Source organism: Kogia breviceps, chromosome 7 (genome assembly GCF_026419965.1).
Source record: "Kogia breviceps isolate mKogBre1 chromosome 7, mKogBre1 haplotype 1, whole genome shotgun sequence".
NCBI lineage: Eukaryota > Metazoa > Chordata > Mammalia > Artiodactyla > Physeteridae > Kogia > Kogia breviceps.
Window position 1 is genome coordinate 23,572,158 of NC_081316.1, and position 15,675 is coordinate 23,587,832.

A 15,675-nucleotide genomic window follows, 5' to 3' on the forward strand; every position below is an offset into this window, starting at 1 on the left:
CCTTTAAAGCCTCTTCAGTGAGAGGAAGAAAGAACCTGAATTGTTCTAAGGCTTTATTACCTCCAAGAGCTGGAGAACTCTCCAATGTTCCTGCCAGTTAAACCCACATGAAAGGTAACAGAAATAGGATCCATGAGAATCCTGCACGTAGGAGATCATGGAGTGGCAGCCTACTGGACCAGGAAGCTACTTACTTCTAAGAGGAGAAAAATGCAACAATTAGGCTTACAGTAGAAGCCTCTTCTTGTCTTCTGCTAAGACTGATGTGGCTAGAGGCTAGTTCGTTTTCTTTCAGTATTCCAGGACGGGTCTTAAGTATCACCCAATCGTTCTTGGCCATGAGTTCTAGCAAGCAAAACTCAAAATGGATGAGGAGCTACACTTGAATTACACAAATCATAGCCCTTTGATATAGCCTAACTGACCACAAATTCAAGTGTCTGCCAGAGCCAGGCAGCTGGTCGGTGGGGGCCTGTGGCCAAGGCAAGGCTGTGGTCCAGTCCAGGCAGGGAGCTCCTCCCGACACCAGCTGATTCTTGCCGTGTGAGAATACAGACCCAGGGTTTCCAGAACTGAATTTTGTCAGAAGCCAGGAACACAGATTTCTATGAGAAATGCCCTGATTTTTATGTTGACAGTGAATTCCATTTTCTAAAACTTGCAGGTATAACACATGTTTTTGAGATGATTAAAGTCTGTGGGCTCTTGCGGGTTGTTTCTGGGCTACATGTTCAGCACTGAATGAGTCTGTACTATAAGAAGGTGGCCCCATCACTGAAGCAATATGGAATGCTTGCTCTCACATCATAGAGGGATTCCTGGAAATATAAGCACTGGGGGACTTTCTGAGTCTACTTGAAGCTTCAGAAAAGTGCACTGCCCTCACTATACCATTTTGGTATTTTTAAACAGCTCACTCAGTGAGGTCCTTTTTTGACACTTAAAATGGGGCTTTGGAGTCAACCCTCAGGGAAACTGCTCAAAGTACATAGCCCAAAACACACAGAGTGTCATTGAGATCATCTGTCATGTGATCTACAGGCAGTCTTAGAGCAGACAAACCAGAAACTTGGACAATATTAGCAACCTTGCCAAATTGCACAGAGGAATATTCATTCATTTTTAGTTCTCAAATATTGTAGAAGTATTATATGAATGGACATGAATTTCTTGCCTGGAGGCAAGCAAGTAAGTTGTTTGAAAGGTAACTGGGACATTTATGGGAAGTAAAGCATGTCCAGTGCATAATTGTATTGTGTGGGGACGGTTTTATAGGAATGAACCTTTGTCTTAGAAAAAATGATTAAAAAGAGACCAGGGAGGCTGATAGAGTGATTGGTACCCAAACTCAGTAATTAAAGGTGGAATTCTTCAGGGGACTTACTCTGTGTCCTTAGGCAAGTAATATTCAGTAATTTGCCACAATCCATTTGAAAAAAATATGTTATCTAGCTGATAGAATATTTCCAGGATATATCTAATATCCTGTTCAGTGCTTAGAATAGCTGGTGATGCCAATTTTACTCGAAGTAGCTGTGCAACATGAATTAGAGAATAGAGATATCTTTGTAATGGATATAGTTAAATGTTCAGATGGAACGTTATATTTGGAGATCAAGGGAATTTGTTGTATCTCTGAATTTATATTGTCCTCTAGTGGTTTTTTTTTTTTTTTTTGTGGTACGCGTGCCTCTCACTATTGGGGCCTCTCCCGTTGCGGAGCACAGCCTCCGGACGCACAGGCTCAGCAGCCATGGCTCACGGGTCCAGCCACTCCGCAGCATGTGGGATCTTCCCGGACCGGGACACGAACCTGTGTCCCCTGCATCGGCAGGCGGATTCTCAACCACTGTGCCACCAGGGAAGCCCTCCTCTAGTGTTATTTAATTACAACTTCTAACACACTAATGTTCCAGCAGATGAAATATAAAATCTAAATTTATATATGTACTCGTTTCGAATCTGTCCTACTTTCTGGGTACAACACAAATAGGAAACTGAATAGTCTGGTTTAATTGCCTAAGCTTTAGGGAACGAAGGAGATGATATTACAACACTGAAAACCAATAACCCTTGTATACTGATCATAAAAACGTAGGCAAAATGTATATTTTGTCCAGGCCTGGCCATCTCCCATAGTTTGAGAAGCAAACGAACATGATTATATGAGAGACCGTTGTAGTGTCAAATGTATTTGTATCTGCGATGAAACACTTCTCAATTTAAGAATAAATCGTAAAAGCAAGGGGAAGATATGTCTAATGCATGCATTTTTCTATATGAGTTTTCTCTTAGTAATTCCTTTGAGTACCACTGTTAGCAGGTTCTGTATCACTGCGTTTCTAATTCAATGAAAAGATTTGATGCTAAAATGGAATGCTTCGGACTATTAATAGCTCTCCTTTTCTTTCCACTTCCAGTCCTTGAAGAAGGAAACTGCTCAGACCCTGGGGGCCCAGTCAATGGGTACAAGAAAATTACAGGAGGCCCTGGGCTTATCAATGGGCGCTATGCAAAAATTGGCACCGTCTTGACCTTCTTTTGTAACAACTCCTATGTTCTTAGCGGCAATGAGATGAGAACTTGCCAGCAGAATGGAGAGTGGTCGGGGAAACAACCCATCTGCATAAAAGGTAACTTGCAAATATTTTTGAAGTCTGTAGAAATAGATGGAGTTGCTGGACATTTTGGTAGCTCTCATACATGTTTTTGAGCCCCTGGAAAAATGCCTTCTCTCTTAAGTTCTCACTGGAACCATACATTACTCTTAGGTTGGAAATCATCCATAAAACATTTGCTTCTTTTCTGAACCACCAAAGGACCTGCTTATCCTAATCACAATGTCTTGATGTGATCAAGAAGAGTGATGTAGTTAACAGAGCAGTTTACGAAAGATGACAAGGCTGAGTTTTATACATGCAAACCCAAGTATAGATTTGAAGCAATTAAAATGCATTTATATGGCTACATTTATCTACTCTCTATGCAATATTAAACTAGTGCAAGAAATAAAAGAACGCAATAGACGCATCATCCCTGCCAGCCTATGTGGAGGGAGGTTTGAGATGTTAAGATGTTTAAAAGCATCTTAAAAAGACAGTAAACCCTTGAACATTCAAAGGAGAGTTATAGAACAAGTGAGTGGTGTATATTCCGAGAAGGAGTGAAATAGAGACAATTGGGTGTAGCAGAGAGCACTGAAATCCGTCTGGGAAGCAGGGAAGGATTTATAGAGGTAAAGTGGAGTTGGGATGATATACCAGTTAGAAGACAAAGGGAAGGTGGTGTAGGCAGAAGTGAAGGAATCATGGTAAACAAAAAGTTAATCAATCCTGAAATCTGGGAGGTAAATTTTATTTTTATTTTTTTATTTTTTTTTTGTGGTACGCGGGCCTCTCACTGTTGTGGCCTCTCCCGTTGCGGAGCTCAGGCTCCGGACGCGCAGGCTCAGCGGCCATGGCTCACGGGCCCAGCCGCTCCGCGGCATGTGGGTTCTTCCCGAACCAGGGCACGAGCCCGTGTCCCCTGCATCGGCAGGCGGACTCTCAACCACTGCGCCACCAGGGAAGCCCTGGGAGGTAAATTTTAAAAGGTAGTTGGGGGACCAGAACAAATGGAAGGTTGCATAGGGAAATTTGGACCTTACCCCACTTGGGAGTGGGCATGCATACTTTCTTGCTGAGTTGATTTGCTAGTTGCCCCAGGTCAACAGCCCCTCTCCTTTTGGTGGCAGGTCACAGTTATCTAGCTGTTTCCTGGGAAGAAAAGCATATCCTTGGCCTAGATTATCCAGATAATTGCTTCAATCCTCCACTTTCCCTTCTGAGTGTTTGTCAACAACCTGAATCATGGGAAAAGGAAGAAAGAAAGGTTTGTGAAAGGAAGAAATCACTTTAGACTTTAGCCAGGAGCAAGCTTCATCCTCACCAGCACAGACTCTGATTCTTGATTTCATTAAGTATGGAAACAGTGTTACATACGTCCTTGGAGATTTTTGTCAACTCTTCTCTTACAAATTAATACAAGCAGAGTTCCCTAGGTTGCTAATTAGACGAATGTTGGCTGCTTGATTGGGAAAGTGAGATGGGAAGGATTCCTTTTCACTTGTGAAGAAAGAGAGACTTCAAAAAAGTTAAACTGGGCTTTGAGATGCCCTCAAAGGATCATTAGGAGCCTTAGTTGCAGAGACATGGAGGAATCAGTTACTCAAGATTTATGGATGGTTGACACTGCTGTCTGGTTTTAAATGAGAACCTTGTGATTCACTATGCTGGGCTATATTTTAGAACCTTGACCTTGGCTTGTATTCTGTATTGATTAAGTTCGCCAATACTATTTATGTGAACAGATCATCCTAATCTATTAATTACCATTGTTTCATATCACCTGGGGGGAGCAGCTCTGCAGAGGTGTTTATTCTACTTGGGTTCTTCAGAGGGGGTTGCCAATTTAGATAAAACTCAGCATGCTCTTTTGCTAAGCGAGCTGTCCAAGTTTGGCTAATGTGTCTTACCTCTGAAAGCCTGGGGAATGTGCACTGGTCTCCAGAAAGGGTGGTCAGGTATGAATCTGAACTGAATGATGTGAACAGTTAATATAGAAAAGGATTATGCAGCATTGTCTTTTTTTTTTTTTTTCTAGCCTGTCGAGAACCAAAGATCTCAGACCTGGTGAGACGGAGAGTTCTTCCAATGCAGGTTCAGTCAAGGTGATGTTGAAACACTGGAACTCTGCTTTAAAGGCTAATGAACGTTCCTCTCCCACCCCCTTTCCCCACTGCTGTTTGGCCAAAGACAGTCTAAGGTTTCTTAGGGACACTCAGTGCTGACTGGCCAAGGAAGAATAGGGCTCGTTAGATGGAGGCTTATTAGCCAGCTGCCTTTAGCCAAGAGGTAGCAACTTTTGGAAGATGCACAGATTTCATTGGATTGTGGGAAAGTAAGTGGTGGTGGGAAGCCAGACTTTTAGATGGTCTTTGAGGAACTGGATTTTAATACTTGAGTCTTCCTGAAATTACTATGTATTTATTATGCAGCCAGCTGTGGCTTAGGGATGTTCTTGGTAGTGACCAATCAGATGAGGCAGGCTGGTGGGGCCGGAGATGAATGACTTGCCCCTGATGAGGGATGTGAGACCTCAGGGACACCCACCCAGCCTTTTTCCTGGAAAGATAGAGGTGGGGACCCCTGGTGGCAGCTAGGGAACCTTACACCCATGGCTCCAGAAGGAACCTGCTTCCACTTGATTTCAAAGAGGCTTAGTGCCTGGTTTCCTTCAGTTCCCTGCTTAGTTTTTACCTGGCAGAGAGACCTTCCAAGTCCATCCTTTAAAACATAGCAACCCCACCTCCACCCTGACCGCTGAGCTGACTTCTTTAGCCAGAGCTCTCTGGCCTTTACAGAGCTCTCCAGTTTTCACCTTGGCCTCCATCTCCACCTGTTGTCCTACTGACATTTTGTTCGTTTATTTGTTCAATTTCTGTCTCCCTGTACCCCACCAAAAAAATGTGAAAGTTATAAGTGCAGGAACATTTTCTGTTTAGTTCATGCTGAACTTCTAGTTCCTAGAACGGTGCCTGCCACATGGTGGACACCCACAAAATATTGAATGAATGAATGAATGGATTGGATCAGTGGGTTCAAGACCTGCTGTCATCTCTCTTTAACACTGGGTATTCTTGGGCAAATTCCTAAGCTTGCTGAGCCTTTAGTTCCTCTTTTGAAAAGTAAGGGTGATCACAGTAACATTCGTCTCTGGGGACTGTTCAAGGATTAAATGCAAGGCAAATAGCTAGCATTTACTGGGTGTTTGCTCTGTGCCCGTTACACTTCTGAGTTCTTTACATATATTAGCTCATTTAATCTTCACTACAACCTCTGAGGTAAGTATTCTTATTACCATTTCCTTTTAGATTTTATTACTTTTTACTACAGATGGGTAAACTGAGGCTCTGAAAGGGTGAGGAACTTGCCCAAGGTCACATTGCTAGAGGAAGGAACAAACCCAGGACGCAAATCCAGGGTCTTCAGGGTCTGCTCCCTGATGCATGAAGCTTGAACTAAGCCTTATATAAAGGCCTTAAAAACGCCTTGCACCTATAAGCAGGCCTTAAAAAGGCCTTGAACACCTGTAAGCAGTATCTATTGCTTTTAGAAATGGTAACAATGAATCCCAGTGACTGGAAATGACCCCAAACAAGCGATCTGAAATATTCAAAGATCAGGATATTCCTTCATCTCTCACTCTGCCTCTGGCTGTCTCATTCCATTTCCTTTTCGGGCAAGGCATTTCCTTGGGGACAGTGGCAGTGGAATCCAGTATTTCTACCCACCCTCCTTTCTGATCTTTGTGATTTACCTGGGGCTGGACTCTCCAGTAAGTATTCTTCCCAAGGAGACATCTTGGAGAGGAGGCCCAGAGCTGTTAAAAAAGACCACCACCGGGCTTTGCATTTTGTAAAGCGGTTGTAATGGGGGGGGGGTTAGGTGACAAGGTGCCAGGTGTCTCATGTAGATGAGTAAGCAAGCCTAAAACTTGGTTGTAAATATCTTTCTGGAAGATATGCTGCTGAGCGGGGATACGATGGTCTCCAGCAGCCAAGCTCACCCAGGAACCCCCAAAGGCAACGCAAACCTTCAATGGCCCAAAGCTATGTTTGTTTGCAAATCCAGAAGCTCCCTGAACTGCGGACCTGGTTCTAAACATGAGCTAAAGATTTGTTGGATGAAATCAATGTGGATGGAATGTTTGCTCTGAGCACAGCACGGTACAGACACATGAAACAGATTTCTTACGATGGATTGGCATGGCAGGGAAACCAGGGTGGGAACCATGACTGCCCTATGTTGCCTGGGGTACTGTCTTAGCGTCCTGTGTGCCCTTCAGCACTCCTACCTACCTCTCTGGGCTTCCGTCCTCCATTCATTAAATGGGATGAAAACACCGATTCCTAAAGGAACTCTAACTTGTCAGGTAGTAGTCATTATGCACGGATATAAAATGAGCACAAGTTGTGTAGTGTGGATACCTCTCTCCCAAGAATCCCAGAGTGGTCTCTGGGTGCTTCAACTTCAGGGCTCATTTATAAGACCTTTTCACATTCGCACACACAACGCTCCTTATTTCTCCCAATCAATGTGTTCTGAGAGAAGGTTTTATTCTCTGAGGTGGACTAATTACATCTGCTAATTGCTAAATCAAGCTGCTGTATCAACACAGTTCAGTTCGAATCAATTCCTAATACTGCCCCATTATGATATCTAACCATTATGATAATGGTTAGAGAAAAGCAGCCACTTGGATTTCTCCCCTTGAAATTAACTTCCTTTCTTGTTTAATTTCACTATTAATTTTTGTGTGTGTGCATGTATAGCGTACCTTTGGATAGCAGCTATTATGTCAGATATTATGCTCTTTGGTTAAAATCCAGGGCAGCTGGAGGCATGCCAGAAATGGAAATGGAGGAATAAATTGAAGGTTGAAATGTGCAAGAAAATCTGCTCAGTGGTAGAAGAGGCGTTCGTGTGTGTGTGTGTGTGTGTGTGTGTATGAGAGAGAGAGAGAGAGGTGTGAGGGGAGAAAGGGAGAGAGAGAGACACACAGAGGATGAGATAGCTGTTTTCCCTTCCTCTGTAACCAAATATCTACGTGGGGATTGGCTTGGATACTAAAAGAGCCACAATGACTGTCTCTGGCCCTCCTCTCTCTCCGGGCCGGGTGCTCCGACGTAGGGAGACGCCATTACACCAGCTATACTCATCAGCCTTCAGCAAGCAGAAGCTGCAGGACTCCTCTACCAAGAAGCCACCCCTTCCCTTTGGAGACCTGCCCCCTGGGTACCAATATCTGCACACCCAGATCCAGTATGAGTGCATCTCACCCTTCTACCGCCGCCTGGGCAGCAGCCGGAGGACATGTCTGAGGACTGGGAAGTGGAGTGGGCGTGCACCGTCCTGCATCCCTAGTGAGTTAATGCCTGTCCTTGGTCTAGAGCAGCTTAGATCTCCCATTGCTGCCTATGAAAAACCACTGACCCTATTGAAGACTTTTTTGGGGAAAACTCCTTGTCCAAAAGAATGGCCCTCTAACACTTTCCCTAGCTTGGCGAAGTCTGAAATTCCACAGTTAGAGCTTCCTTCCTTTGGCTTAAACTTATTACCCAGGAGAAATGAACTCGTTAAATCTTAGATGAAGTTTTTGGGAAGGGGGGCATACTTTTTGTGGATAATTCTTTTATATTTACTTGGAGAAAAGGGACAGAGCAGTTATTAAACACCAAGTGGGGAAGGGGTTAAAGGTGCTAGAGGGCTTCTGGTGATATCACCTTGGTTACCCTGTCTAACCCAGTTTTCATTCTTATCACCCAATGGTATTAATTAGGTTATTGTCATTAATTAGATTATGAGGTATTAATTACTCACAAGGTTAAAATGATCATTACTGCGGTAGTACATGGAAGTGTCTGGAATAGGGTCTTGCACATACTAAGCTACCCCCATCCTCTTTGTCAGAGAAGAAGAATATGGCTTAGTTAGAGGTGGTCATCTTTATAGCAATAGTCATGATATTTTGAATCTAACTGTTTATATACATCATCTCATCCACTCTCCTCAAGAACCCTAGGAGACAGTTGTGATTACTGTGTCCATTTTGCAGGCAGGAAGACTGAGACTGTAAGCGATTAGGCAACTTGCCCAGTAAGTGGCTGGGAGGTAAGCCTCCAATCGTAATCCTAGACTTTATAGTCAACCATGTCAAGGTGGTTGATTAATGTTTAAAGGGAAAAGAAAAATGGGTTAGATGCTCTGTGGTCTTGACATCCATAGGGTCCATGTTTTCAGATTTGTGCTCTGTTGGTTGACTGACACATTCCCCTTTGGATGGGAAGGTCTGAGTTCACGTTACTGAGCTGGTGCTTTCTCCATAGTCTGTGGGAAAACTGAGAACGTCACTGCTCCGAAGACCCAGAGGACGCGCTGGCCGTGGCAGGCTGCCATCTACAGGAGGGCCGGTGGGGTGCACGGGAGCAGCCTGCACAAGGACACGTGGTTCCTTGTCTGCAGCGGTGCCCTGGTCAATGAGCGCACCGTGGTGGTGGCTGCCCACTGCGTCACCGACCTGGGGAGGGTCACCGTGATCAAGACAGCAGACCTCAAAGTCGTCCTGGGGAAATTCTACAGGGATGATGACCGGGAAGAGAAAAGCATCCAGAGCTTGCGGGTGAGAGAGGGCTGCAGCCTGGAAACCGGGTCTCTGGCTCAGCAACTCCCAGTACTGGGCGAGCAGTGACTGTGTCGGTCCTGTCACTTTAGCACTAAATTTAGCATCCAGCCCAGAGCCTGGAAATATTAGGCACATAGTAGGTGGCTAATATATATTGACAGATACTAGAAAGGGGCATCTAGAAAGACTATGGAGTCTTTCCCCCCTAAAATTGTTTTAAAAATAAGATAGTAACAAATATCTTCTATCATTGGGGTCATCAAAAGGTAACCACCTCTTATGTTTAGGACACTGTGCTAGGTAGGCTTTGAGGAATAATAGAGACTCCTAATAAATTTGTAATATTCTTCTCTTTCCCTACCTGCCTCCCTCCCTCTCTTCCATCCACTCACTCACCCATCCAGCTCATCCATCCATCCATCCATTGTTGAGTTCCCACAGCATGCCATTTGCTGGGAATACATACAGAACTGAATAAGGCATGGTTTTTGCCCTGAAGAGTCCACAGGCTAGGGGAAGAGACAGACCAGTATATCGTGACTAGTCCAGCACAATAGAATCCCTGAGTAAATGAGCCCAAATATAGTTGAAGGAATAGAACACATCTGTAAGAATGTTATGGCGTATCACAGATGTAAGCTCCTGGAGGCCCCCGACAAAGAAGACGATCAGCAAGGAAGGGGACAATCAGGGGAGACTTTGTGGAAAAGTCTTGTGGACCACACTGGGTGTAGCTCTATCTTACTGGCTTCAGGGTAAATGCAATGTTTACCGTGGACCAGCTGGTGCAAACTGGTAGCCGGTAGGGGTTTGTGTTTTGATAGTGCTAACATATATATTTTTTAATCAGTTATTTGCCAACATTTCAAAACCAGGAGCTTTCAGCCAGAGATCTGGAGTCTGTTCTCTGGCAAAATGAGCACTTCTGCATGGCAGTGGTCAGCGGCCCCCCTCTGCGTGGGGCATGCACTCCCGTTCTCTGAAACCTCACCTGTCCACTCAACTTATTTAAAACAACCTGCCAGCCAGGCGGGCATTTCAGTTTGCAACCCTGGGAATAGAGCAGTTGCTTTCTGTGATCCCTTGAGAAAAGTATCTCCGCGCAATTATAGCCGTCTCTTAGATGTTTTCTCCCAAGAATTGAGCCCCGGGGCCTTGCCTGTTCCTGTCACCATGGAGTTGGCTGCTCACGATTACTGTCCATTCCTTACCTTGGTAGATTTCTGCAATCATCCTGCATCCCAACTACGACCCCATCCTGCTGGATGCGGACATCGCCGTCCTGAAGCTCCTGGACAAGGCTCGCATCAGCACCCGCGTCCAGCCCATCTGCCTGGCGGCCCCTCGGGACCTCAGCACCTCCTTCCAGGAGTCCCGCATCACCGTGGCAGGCTGGAATGTGCTGGCAGACGTGAGGAGCCCCGGCTTCAAGAATGACACGCTGCGCTCCGGGGTCGTCAGTGTGGCGGACTCGCTGCTGTGTGAGGGACAGCACGAGGAGCACGGCATCGCGGTGAGTGTCACAGACAACATGTTCTGCGCCGGCTGGGACCGCACTGCCCCTTCTGATATCTGCACAGCAGAGACGGGCGGCATCGCAGCTGTGTTCTTCCCGGGGCGGGTGTCCCCTGAGCCCCGCTGGCATCTGGTGGGGCTGGTCAGCTGGAGCTATGACAAAACATGCAGCCACAGCCTCTACACAGCCTTCACCAAAGTGCTGCCTTTTAAAGACTGGATAGAGAGGAACATGAAATGAGCCTCAGGCCCATCAAGAAGCACTTCCGTGCATCCTTCCCTACGTGCATTGCCCGAGGCATTGTGGACCTGAAATGTGATTCTGCCCGTGAATTTGGCTGTGCCAGGGCTTCTGATTTCAAAACCAGTGGAGGGCGAGTCGAGCTTACTTTCTGATAGGCCGCTGCCTCCCTGACTGCTGGGACCATTTCGAAGATACCAGGGCTGCTTGCAAGAACTCAGTTTCTTCAAAATAGACTACGCGAATAGCAAAGAAATCCTTCCCGTTCAACCGACCCCGGTGGCCTTCCCCACCTGCCCTTCAGTGGTGCGAATGCCATGGTCAGCTGGGGTCGAGAGAAGGTTGATTGGCTTCATCAGATCTCCTCCAAGGCTCCAGCCAGACAGAGTTCCAAAGAGCCGCCTGCAGGACAGTCCCGGACAGCGGAGCCTGGCTGCGACGTTGGTGTCCGTGCACACTGCCACGTCACGAGGTGGTCCTTTTCCTTCCCAATCCCCTGTACACACTTTAATAAAACAAGGGTTGGCTTCTGACCCACGGAACAAATATGCCATGGCTCTGATTCCTGCATGCAGCCTCTTTGAGCTACATGTGTTGGGACCAATGGCTGGGTGGCAGCCCTTTAAAATAGATCTTAGATTATCATTCCCAAATAATGCATGTAGCAAAGCCGACGCCATCTTTTCAATAACAGTGCTTGCAGCTTGCTGGGCCTTCAGGTGGGGGAGAGGGAGGATGGGGACCATCATATAAGGCACAAACAGAGGAAAATACCAGGGATTTGAGGATTTCTAGGGTCCCCTCTTGTTCTTGTGTTCTAGATCAAGCACAAAACCCTACTTTGAACCTCCAGAAATCTTTAGGACCTATTTTCATAGCATCTGAACTGGAATCACCTATATACTCACACTCGATGGAGATATGCCAAGAAACTGCAGCTTCATTCTTCTCTATAACTTATATGATTTTCCTTTCAAGCCCTACCCCTGACTCCCACCGGATAGTGGAGGAAAAAAAAAAATGAGTTGAATCCAATCCAATCCCTGAAGTGATCTTTTCAGGAACATTCTCTTTTTTGGGTGACTCACTCTTTTATCCTTTCTCCCCTACCCTCACCAGTTTCCTCCTTTCCAAGATGTGCCATGGAGGCTTACGTGACTTCAAGTCCCGGGACACACACAGTAGGACTTCTGAGTTCCTGCTGGTTCTTGGGCGTGTGTGGTGGGACTTTCTCATTCCTGGGAATTTTGCCGACACTGGGTGCTCATGTCTGTAACTACTGCGTCTTGTGCTGTGTTCTCTGCTTTCCTGGGGCCCGGCCGTCCTCCCCGCTGACTTAGCTGCTTCTCGGGCCTGGCTGGCACTGACACTCCTGAGATCCCGGGGGGCTCCGACTTGACACTGGTTTGGGTTACTCAGCCTCCTGACCGCAGTGACAGCCTTCTCTGGGGGGCTACCCAGCCTGACTCTCAGTGACCTCCTCTTCCTCCCCTGGGGGCTTGTGGGAACTTCTTGGTCTTTTCCTCACCTCCTGAGGCCTGAGAGCCAAGGGTTGGTACATTCGCCTCCTACAGACCCCAGCAGAAACATTACTCTTTCCTCCACTTATCAGAGAAAACTTTGACCCCAAGGACTTTAGCCCCAAGGCGGGAGGTCACATCTGTCTCCCAACCTGCCTACTCATCTCTGTGTCTTTGCATAATTCCCTGAGCCAGAAGAGAATTTCTGGTACTTTCTCTTTGGGTCAGGCTTTCTTGGGGCTTTCCGTGGCTCACGTCGTCCTCCTTTCACCCACCTGCTGCATCCTCATGGCTAAATCTCAGGGCAACGTATTACTTACCAACTTCTGAGTAACAAATATCCAACACGTAGTGGTTAAGCTGGAGTATTGGATTTGACCAATATTTATCAGGCTGCTCAAAGGGTTTTTTATTTTTATTTTTATTTTTATTTTTATTTTTTTATTTTTATTTTTTTTGCGGTATGCGGGCCTCTCACTGCTGTGGCCTCTCCCGTTGCGGAGCACAGGCTCCGGACGCGCAGGCCTAGCGGCCATGGCTCACGGGCTTAGTTGCTCCGCGGCACGTGGGATCTTCCCGGACCAGGGCACGAACCCGTGTCCCCTGCATCGGCAGGCGGATTCTCAACCACTGCGCCACCAGGGAAGCCCTCAAAGGGTTTTTTTCTTGCTGTTTTTAAGCCTAGAAAGTTTGGGTCTCGAGAGGTGTAATGGAAGTGGGATCAAAAAGATCTAAATTCAAATTCCTGTCTTTCAACTTCTTTTTTTTTTTTTTTGGTACGCGGGCCTCTCACTGTCGTGGCCTCTCCCGTTGCAGAGCACAGGCTCCAGACGCGCAGGCTCAGCGGCCGTGGCTCACGGGCCCAGCCGCTCTGCGGCATGTGGGATCTTCCCGGACCGGGGCACGAACCCGCGCCCCTTGCATCGGCAGGCGGATTCTCAACCACTGCGCCACCAGGGAAGCCCTTTCAACTTCTTTTAAGTGATCTTGGGCAAGTCACCTAACCTCTCTACCTCAGTTTGTCATTTGTTAGGTTGGCATGCTAAACTCTGTCTTTTGTGGTAGCTGTGATGATTAAATGAGCTACTGTGTAAAGCAATGAACATAGTACCTGGCATACAGGTTGGTGCCTATAATAACTGGCAGGGGCAGGGCTGTGCAGCAGGGCACAACTCCATAAAGCCTGCACATCTGCCACTTCTCACCTGGCTGTCCATGCTCATACTTTCCACCCCTAACTCGTCCTGACCCCTCACCTGAACCATCACGTTCCCTATTTAGTGTCATTTTCCATCTTTGCCTCACCACTCAGATTTGGTTCACATTTATGTCGTCTCAGCGATGACTTTGTTCCCTTTAGAAGCTGAATCTGGCCCCCAGTCCCGGTGACACCACCTGGGGCTGCTTCGTTAATAGTCTCATGGCCACTTGCCACTCGCTCTAGATCCTTCTACCCCAGCACTGCTCTCACAGGCTGCAAGCACTCAACCAGACTAAACTAAGACTCCAGGTCAGGACGAGAGAGTCAGACACGACCCTGTCCCCTGGCCATACCGGCACTGGAGGAATCTCATCCATCTCCCTTCATCACATGGCCCTTTGGTCTTAGGATAGAACTCCAAGGATGAGGAATCTCTTCTTAGCTGGAAATCCGGGGTGTATATCAGTCAGGGATTTTTTTTAAAGAGATTCAGAACTTATAAGGGGCATCTAGAATAAGGGGTTACGATGGCCACATACAATTGTGGGCACTTGTGGCAAAGTCTTTTACGGGTTGTTGCCTTTGCATCTGATGCTGGATCTGGATTCAACCGGCCAGCTCTTGGGAAGGAAAGCTGGGTGTGAAATTGGCAGAGCAAAGGACAAACTGGAACCCACGAGGACGAATGGAAACCTATGTTTGTCTCTTGCTGTCCCCAACCTCGATGATTTGAGTGACCTGAACACACACACACCTGGTCCAGGACACTCGGAGAAGCCGGAAGAGGATTTCCAGCAGGTACGGGAGGAGCTGTGGGCCTGGGTGATGTCCCGCGCCAGCAAAAGGTGAACGAGCGGATCAGTGATGTTGTGTATGAGCTGCCACAGTGCCCGATGCTCTACCAATTTCCAGAGCACGGAGACAGCTGTTGCTTCACTCCCCTTCTCAAATCTCATGTACGTTTCTCTTGTGCCCGCTCTCACCTGGAGCCATACAGGGAAGGGAACTCTGCAAACGTAGTTCCAGCCTCTAAGTTGACACGGAACAAAAGTCATCACAAGTCATCGAAGATTAATGCGTGAAATATTAATGTGGTTGTCAACTGGGGCTGTGGAGAGCTGGGGAAGGCTCCTGATTCATCCAGAATGGTTTGGCTCTAATGTCGTTTGTAGTGGCTTTTTGTTTTGTTTTATACACATGAAGCCCCTGACATCTGACATTCTATCGGGGAGGCCTTGGTGCCTAGGAGCTGGCCTGGCACTCACAGCAAAGCTGTGGTGTTCTCCTGTTGAAGATCAATCGTTTCACAGGATGCCAGTATCAGTCAAGATCATTCTGTGACTCTGATGGATCAAGACAGAAACAAGACTGTTTTATAACTCGTCTATGAAGAGACAAAAGCAAGGTTGTTATTCAAACCAAAAAATACCAACTATCCCCCTCTCCTGGTGAAGGGGAGTGACTGCGACTTCTTTACCAATTACAGTGTTAGCCTCTATGCTTCCTTCCTTCTAGATAAGATTTATAAAGATAGCCAATTATAGAATTGTCCCCACTTAACTGTTAGCATGCAATCCAGAGCAAAAACCCACTTCCTCGGAACCTCCCCCAAATCACCTAATAGAAGCCCAAATCCTATAAGAAGTTCATTCTAATACTCCCTTGATGAAATACCCCACATTTCCCCATGATGTACCTTCTCTTTCATTTCAAGGAGCAATAAATCCAACTTGTTCAACTATAGGTGTATTTCTGGTGGTCTTTGGCTATAAGGCATTGAAAAATATATAGACACACACATATACATATAGGTATACAAGAATCTTGCCTAAGTCATACAGATTTTATTTAAATTTCCATACTCTACGTTAACATTTATATGATGCATAAAATTTAAGTAAACTCAATATGATTTAAGCCAGATTCTTGCTTTCCTTAGGGGTGTCCAGGATTACAAATCAAGTGGACTTTCAAGA

General features: G+C 46.4%; 1 protein-coding gene across 2 annotated transcripts in view; it reads left to right on the plus strand.

Annotated features, from left to right (window-relative positions):
* Positions 1–11,524, plus strand: part of PAMR1 (peptidase domain containing associated with muscle regeneration 1) — a 170,393-nt gene extending 158,869 nt beyond the window's left edge. For both annotated transcript variants that reach the window (XM_067038013.1, XM_059069944.2), the window contains exons 7-11: positions 2,421–2,633; positions 4,642–4,708; positions 7,731–7,963; positions 8,927–9,219; positions 10,442–11,524. In XM_067038013.1, coding sequence (XP_066894114.1) covers positions 2,421–2,633; positions 4,642–4,708; positions 7,731–7,963; positions 8,927–9,219; positions 10,442–10,978 — 1,343 coding nt within the window. In that variant the 3' untranslated portion in view covers positions 10,979–11,524. The remainder of the gene's footprint in view (positions 1–2,420; positions 2,634–4,641; positions 4,709–7,730; positions 7,964–8,926; positions 9,220–10,441) is intronic.
* The last annotated feature ends 4,151 nt before the right edge of the window (positions 11,525–15,675 follow it).